We start from the raw sequence: 8,323 nt of genomic DNA on the forward strand, positions 1-8,323 counted from the left end.
TCTTAGAAAGCAACAGGGGTTCGAATCCCGCATCCGCGCATAGAAATCGTTCTTCGGCATTAAGCACGTTAGTTTACATTACATTACGCTTGCTATAATGATAGAAGCACTTACACGAGGATGCCAATTCACACTTGTCTCCTGAGGTGTTCTATCTTTTTTAATGCTGTTGCCAATATATGTTTAATCGAGGCGACCATACGTTCACTTTACACTATGCGCTACACTAAGGTACACGATATGAATAAAATCGGATATTTTGCGCGCATGTTTTTTTTTCCTTTTTTTTAGTGGTGTCAATATGACCCTCTTTAAAACTCACCTGAGAACAACACTTCTCTTAAAGTCTATAATTCGGTAACACATCCCAACCCTCCAAGGACAGATATTAATAGCACTGGCTTCACACGTGCAAAGAAGCCGCCTCCATCTGAAAGCTTTTTTAGAAAAACAAGTGTTTTTTTGTTTTGTTTAGATAGCACAATGTCTGTGTATATTTGTTTTAGTTTCAAATCACACATCTGAATGAGAAAAAATAATAATTCAAGGCACTTTAGCAGGCATCGAAAATAATCTACAGGGTGCCCACCTGAGATAGGCAGAACATATGTATCTCCGATGTAGCCAACTAAAAAAAAAAAAATGACACGGCATGAAGCGACTAGATATGCCTCTCAAAACGGTTAAAATTCCAGTCAAGTAGATAAACCGCATATGCCAAATTAGCGCAATTTCTAACTGGCCCGCCTGAATCAAGTAGCCTTGTAGCGCCTAGAGGAGATTCAGTTTACAGTGCAGCGCCTCACAAATCATCGAGAAAAAAAAAAACACATTCAACTGCATTTACTCAGCGCAGGTGTGCAGCCAATGCCTACCCCGCCCTTGATTCCCCATAAAATACAATAGCCAAGAATTAACACTCTTCTTCAGCACTCGGATCAAACTATGCGTTTAAGCACTCCAAAGTGCCTGGACGACAACAAGTCAGCACTAAACATACCACCGACCATAAATGAACACATATCACCCCTAACAGTACTTGGAAATGTACATTTGTGGCCAGTTCAAGCGCCCGCGTTCGCCGAATAGCCGCGCTATTTAAGGGAGGGTGTGGTACTTACCAAAGCAGACATGAACTAGAGAAAGGACGAAGGACCCAAAGAAACGGTTCACATGCTTCATCCCTCCAGAAAAGAAAAAAAAACGATTTTCTTGGGTTGTTGTGCCCCAGTGTGGGGTGTTTGGTCTGTGGGGAGCTGCGAAGGTGCCCTTCAGGTCTGTAAGACGGCTGAAAACACTGGAGAGAGGAACAGATGTTAAGATGTTAAGCGGATGACACGTAGTGTGTTTTTCTTTCCTCAGGAATGTAAAGACACTCCCTCCTGTCTCCCGCATTAATTAGACCAATTAGTTTGCAGGGCTCCGAGTAACCAGGGTGGGAGGCGCGTGGTGTTCACATGCACCCCTCCTCTCAGACGTTCCTCCTAGACACGGGCTTTTGGGTAATGAGGTGTCACCCGGGCTGCTGGACAGCGCCTGCGAAAACACGTGTTAGAGGAGAGGTGTTGCCCAATTACAAGGAGCGTGCCTCCCATTCATGTTCTCCTCACTTTGAGGCGCAGGTAATCTGATTACAAATTTTATTCCCAAAGATGTGTTTTTAGTTTTTTAGCCGTTTTACCCAAAGATCTCAGAGGTTACTTAATTCACTGAACCATTTCACTAAATATGGTTATGTTATGTTACTTGGCATTTATATAGCGCCTTATGTATCATTGGTATGATCTCAAAGCGCTGGTAGGTTGAAAGGCCTCGGGAACCGCAGTTCAAGTCACTAGAGAGAGAGAGAGTGTCTTATGGTGCGTGGGTGCACCGGATATGTGTGCAGCTGGTGTGGTTGTTGCATGATATCCGCTTCTTAGTGGTAGGTGTGGTGCTGAGGAAATCAGTTGGATGTGTTCAGTCTGGAGGGTGGACACCCAGACTGAGTTCTGGCTGCGTAGGCCTTAGGAGACGCTTAAACTAGCCGGTATGTGCTCAGTTAGCTGTGTTTTATTAGGATGATGAGGTGTTTGTGGGGTCATGTTAGTATTAGACCAGCTAGGCTGAATGTGTCATAGCATAGCTGTGTTCTAGTTGAATGATGGTGTATAGGAGAGAGTAAGCGTAGTAGTGTGATATGGTGGTTGTCAGTAAAGCGCTTGCGACCAAGCACGAGAGCAGGACAGGGGGCGTACATAGCAGCATGTATACAAAGGATAGGTAAACATGTGATACAGATAACACAGGGATACAGGTGCATAGCATATACATAGCATAAATAGGCGATAAAGAGATATACAGGGATATATCCACTCCATCCACTAAACTTTAGCACAGTGATGATATTAGACACACTTTCTAAATTCAACTATACTACAGTGACACTATTAGGCACACTTTCTCGATTCAACTATACCACAGTGACACTATTAGGCACACTTTATAAGTTCAACTTTAGGCACACTTTCTAGATTCAACTATGCCACAGTGACGCTATTAGGCACACTTTCCAAGTTCGACTTTAGCACAGTGATGATATTAGGTACACTATCTAGATTCAACTATACCACAGTGACGCTATTAGACACACTTTCTAGATTTAGCTTTAGCACAGTGACGCTATTAGCCACACTTTCTATATTCAACTATACCACAGCGATGCTGTTAGGCACACTTTCTAGGTTCAACTATACTACAGTGACGCTATTGGGTACACTTTCTAAGTTCAAATTTAGCACATTGGTGATATTAGGCATACTTTCTAGATTTAACTATACCACAGGGATGCTATTAGGCACACTTTCTAGATTCAGTTTTAGCACAGTGACGCTATTAGGCACACTTTCTAGATTCAACTATACCACAGTGAGGCTATTAGGCACACTTTCTAGGTTCAACTTTACCACAGTGACGCTATTGGGCATATTTTCTAGGTTCAGCTTTACCACAGTGATGCTATTAGGCACACTTTCTGAGTTCAACTTTAGCACAGTGGTGATATAAGGCACACTTTCTAAGTTTAATTATACCACAATGTTGATATTAGGAACACTTTCTAGGTTCAATTATACCACAGTGATTAACACTTTCTAAAACACAGTAAGACTTTTTTATGTAAGAGTGGAAGGGCTTTCTGGCGTGAAGTAATTGCTTCAGTCCCAGCCCTTGCCACACTCACTTTTTGGTTGGTGCTGGTTGAGGGCAGGCTATTGGCTTCTTGCTTCTCCTGTGTACACTTACAGATACTCTCTGGAGCCGCCTTGTTGGAGCCGTCCTTTGCCTCAGGGTCCTTCACTGATGGGGCTGCCGGAGTGATTAGTAATGTTCTCTTTGAAGAGCCAATGGAATCGCGGGGCGGGCTCGGGAGGCACGTTACATTGCAGCCAGGAAACGGGGAGTGAGGGGATGCGGGCGGGCGAGGGAAGGGGCAAGTTTCACTAATTTTGGGTGCAAATGGGGTCTCAAAGGGAGCACACTCACCTGGGACAAGGATAGAGGAAATGGAGGCCTGGGGGCTAGCAGTACGCTGTGGCTGGGCACTAGGGACAGCAGGACCAGTGGGATCATGGAGCAGGCTCAGGAGGCGGGTTACATTGCAGCCAGGAAGCGGGGAGCAAGGGGATGCCGGCGGGTGAGGGAAGGGGCAAGTTTCACAAATTTTGGGCGCAAATGGGGTCTTAAAGGGAGCACACTCACCTGGGGCAAGGATCGAGGAAATGGAGGCCTGGGAGGCTAGCAGTACGGTGTGGCTGGGCACCGGGGACAGCAGGACCAGTGGGATCGCGGGCGGACTCGGGAGCCGGGTTACATTGCATCCAGGACGCAGTGAGTGAGGGGATTCCAGCAGGTGATGGAAGGGGCAAGTTTCACTAATTTTGGGCGCAAATGGGGTCTCAAAGGGAGCACACTCACCTGGGGCAAGGATCGAGGAAATGGAGGCCTGGGGGGCAAACAGTATGCTGTGGCTGAACACTGGGGACAGCAGGACCAATGGGATCCCAGCGCAGGTTCGGGAGGCAGGTTTCCTTGCAGCCAGGAAGCAGGGAGTGAGGGGATTCCGGCAGGCAAGGGAAGGGGCAAGTTTCACTCATTTTGGGCACAAATGGGGTCTCAAAGGAAGCACACTCACCTGGGGCAAGGATCGAGGAAATATGGTGATTACATTGACCGTGGAGAGTCCCATTGAAAAATGCTTTGTGAATCAGGCCCACAAGAGTCTTGATGAAAAAGGGCCAGTGCCCGGTTGCATCACTATTATCATTACAGATGTACAAGCACTACCTTGAGAGTATCTAGTGCCTAACTCAGGGGTGAAGCCCTAAAAGAAATAGTGGGGCAACACATTAATTTACCAATTGAATATGGTGTCACCAGGAATTAGCATATCAAGGTGCCCTCTGAAAAAAGTGGGGGGACTCTTGAAAAAAGTGTGGGACTCAGTCCACCCACGTGTACCCTCGACTTGAGACCTGGTCTGAATATTATGATGTTGACACTTAAAGTAGTTAATGAACTATCCACTCACTCTCTATCATTCAGTCAGTCACTCACCTTCAGTATATGTAGCCTTGTGTCGTCCAATGATTCGCTCATTCCCTGTTACTCACTCCTTTGCACACACAAAGACTAATTCACACATTCATTCACAAACTCGCTTGCTCACTCATTTGTTTGCTTACTTACTCTCTCCCTAACTCTCTTTCTCTTTTTTTATTCATTAATTCTTGTGCTCAGTGACTCACTGACTGCAGAATTTCTTTACTTGTTTGCTAGTTCTGTCATTCACCAAATCCCTTTCTCGTTTGCCGTTCACTCTCTCATTCACTCATTTACTCCCTTTCTCACAAGTTCACTCAGTTCATCTCAGATTTATTTCCACAATACAATTCATAAAAGCAGTGCTGGCATTGGGCCTCATCCTGAGTTTGGCGGTACAAGGTAGAAGGGGCGGTAATGACTCAGGAGTCAGTGCTAATTTCACAGAGGGAATGAGCCCTGGTAGAATTTTTAGCGCCTGTGGAATTTCCACTAACAAGTCGCAGAGTTAGCGCCAGCGGAATTACTGCAGAGAACCTAAGCAGTATTTTTGCTGTATTTCAAGTTGAAATACCACCAAAATACTTCCGAAATTGAGCCGTAATTCTGTCAAAACACAATGCAGTTACCTCCACCTACACGGTAGAGGTAAATGCATACAGGTGATGGAAATCAAGCCACAGGTGCACCCAATCCACTCAGAAAGGGTACATATGCCCACAACTGATTCTAACACACCAACACCATGCTGCCACTAACTGTTGTAAACTGGGACATGCAGCTGCTCCCGCTCCTTATTGAGCTGCAGAGGCAGGAGCAGCATTACTGGGCACATGGCGCAGAGAGGAGGAAGAGATGCCATGCAAGGCAAGCGTAAATTCCCTGGGTCAGGCCCCCACTCTTGATATTAACTGACACCCACCTAATTATTCTGTACCGGCTGAACGGGGAGACCATCATTGAGCCACTCGCCATGATCCATGATGACACACAGAGAGGGATCAATATCAGAACTGCCTCACCCCAGCTGGCGAAGCTTGAGTCAGTCTTACACTCACCTTCTTGCCACTGGCACCTTCCAGAACACCGTGCATGCTGCCTGGAATGCCCCATCCCAAATATTCACATGTGTTGCTGCACTCCTGCACCATGCTTCCCGGCACATCTCCATGCCCAACACCCCAGCACAGATAAATGGCCCAAAGGTACGTTTGTACACAGCAGCCCACCTGCCCAATGTAATAGCTGCTCTGGACTGCACCCATGTGGCATTGGTGGCCCCGCCATGCATCCAAAGTAGTGTACCACAACAGGAAGCAGTATCACTCTTTGAATGCCCAGGCCTCCTGCAATGCTATCTTCATGCTCACACACTGCTGGGCCTGCTTCCTTGATCGAACCATGATGCCATTGTACTCCGGAACAGCACACTGCCTGCATACATGGAGAGCCGCAGAGACCAATGGTCATGGATACACGGTGAGTACAAGTACTGTTAGGGAGAATTCTCAGAAATGTGCTAATTCCTCTCTACCTTAGAGATCCCCCAGCACTTTTGCTGGACTCTAAGACTTTAATTTCTAACCTCGAGAGAGTGAGACCTTTTTTCCCACTCTCTCATGTATTTTACTGTTATTTACACTCTCTGTTTCTTTTCGTTATGGAGTCTGACAAATTCCATAGGCATCATCTTTTTATATTGTGACACAAAGCACCTTCAGTGCAGTGACACAGGGAAGTCTTTCAGATTTCCCAAAGGTTCAAATACACTCTCTTGGATAAACTACTGTTTCCAAGAGCAGTGAAGTGAAATTGACTTTACTTACATTTGTAACTTTCTAGACCCAGCACACACTATCTCACAATAGGGTGGTGGAGGGGTTACTTCGTATCGCCTTTTGTCTGGTTTTTCATGTAACATTGTATGTTACCCTTTCTACAATTAATGGCTGGTGACAGTGGTTTACTTTTAAGTACCATTGGGAGTTTTTACCGCGGGCTGCATTCGCAGCTGCAGTAAAGCACCCGTGGGTGCCCATTTTGTCAAAAGGCCCGGTCTTCTTTTTTCAGCATTTCTTGTTCAGGTTTGGTCCTGTTTGTTTTGTCTTTGGCAGGATTCACGAGTGAAACCCACCTCTGGCTCCAGTATATCGGGCAGGGGCAGGAAGTGAGGGAGGTGCAAGAAACTCCCTGTGCTTAATCCCCTTGATTACAGGAATGCACCCAAAGGTGATTGGCCATCTGGCTGTCCGGCAAGGACAGCCACCTTGCTGTGAGATTGACAGCTAGGCTGGAATGAACGGGAGAAACCGAAAACCTGCATAAAAGGCAAGGCTTTTTAACTTGGAAGGCAGAGTCGACCACTGGACGAAGAAATCCAAAGAAGAACTTGGAAGAGATGCCTGCTGCAACTCCTGGACCATTGGTTTGCCCGGTGAAGCCCTGCTGCTGTGCTGAAGCTCAGAAATCACTTCGACTAGAGAAGCCCTGCAAGGAAAACTTCTCCCCTTGAGCTGGTGGGACCAATCAGCTCCAAAATGAACTCATTTGGACATCCTCTCGAAGCTTGCTGTACTTCCACTGCTTCTGCTGCTGGAACCGGAGTGCCAGGGAGAGGAACCCCAAATCGTGTGCATCGCTTTGAAGTTGGACCCGAGTGCTAGAAAGATCCCCCAGGACTTCAGTGATGCAAGACTGACCAAGCCTGAGCCACCTAAACAGAGTGCTGGATCCCAGAAACAAGGAAAGTCTGAAGTGGTATCCGAGAACCGCGGTGTTGCTATTTGCTGTCAGACGCGAGGAGCTGAAATGCTGAAGTGCCACTGAATTGAAGTTTGTCTGTTGCTGTCGCCGACCATCCCGTTGTGTTGCAGGAGTCCCCAGATGTCCTCCCTCTTGTCCCCATGACTGAGGACCAGGAACAAAATGATCTGCAGAGCCACACAGGACCAGAAGCAAGGTGGAACCATTTCTTATAACCAAAGGTACTATACAGTCTAAGAGAACTTACCTCTTGTCTTATAGCCTTACTTGTTCTCAGTTGAGACTTGTCTTGGTTGCTCCTGTAGAGTTGCTTGCATCTTCTCCTCCTCACAAGCCTCCCAGCTTGTGACCCTACATTGGTTCTATGTTTTCTACAAAGACTTCTAAAACAATGTGCAAGACTTTTACTTACCTGCAAGAAGTGCTTCAGCTCAACTAGACTTTTGCCCAATTGGCATTGGCTGGCCTGGCACCCTGAATGACTCTTCTCTCCTCTAATTGTGCTTTTTTACCTTGGAAAGGATTAACTTTCTTTGCATTGCATTGGGGGGTTCAAAAGTACTTACCTGCTTCAGAATATTTGTGTGATCTCTTGTCTTATTCTGAAACCCTTTTCTTTGACACCAACTTCAATATTGCTCTAAATGAACCAGTGACATATTAATGTCCACAGTGTCCTAACTATTTCAGTCACCCGAGGGTGCAGGAAGTGCCTGTGTGCCAACCCAAATGGGTACTTGCTGATTTAGAGAAACTAAGAGTGTGTATTTTGAAGTGTATCTGTGTGTTACTATTATAGTGCCCCTTCTGAAGAAGGCTTATTCAAACTGACTGTTAAATAAATTAATAATTGTTTAATCAAGAAACCTTGTGTTTAAGAGTTTATTTGCATACTTTTCACTGTGAATCTCTGTGTAACCACCCTACTGCTCACATTGACCCCTCTTGAGATAAGCCTGGCTACTCAGCCACACTACCAACC

General features: G+C 46.0%; 1 protein-coding gene across 2 annotated transcripts in view; it reads right to left on the reverse strand.

Moving 5' to 3' along the window:
* CDHR1 (cadherin related family member 1) overlaps positions 1 to 1,394 on the reverse strand; it is a 712,137-nt gene extending 710,743 nt beyond the window's left edge. Inside the window, exon 1 of one of the 2 annotated variants that reach the window (XM_069610819.1) lies at positions 1,122 to 1,390. In XM_069610819.1, coding sequence (XP_069466920.1) covers positions 1,122 to 1,182 — 61 coding nt within the window. In that variant the 5' untranslated portion in view covers positions 1,183 to 1,390. Of the gene's footprint in view, positions 1 to 1,121 lie in introns of both variants that reach the window. The other variant, XM_069610820.1, reaches the window with a different exon arrangement.
* Positions 1,395 to 8,323: the final 6,929 nt, after the last annotated feature.

Source organism: Ambystoma mexicanum, chromosome 8 (assembly GCF_040938575.1).
Source record: "Ambystoma mexicanum isolate Mex_15411 chromosome 8, UKY_AmexF1_1, whole genome shotgun sequence".
Lineage (NCBI taxonomy): Eukaryota > Metazoa > Chordata > Amphibia > Caudata > Ambystomatidae > Ambystoma > Ambystoma mexicanum.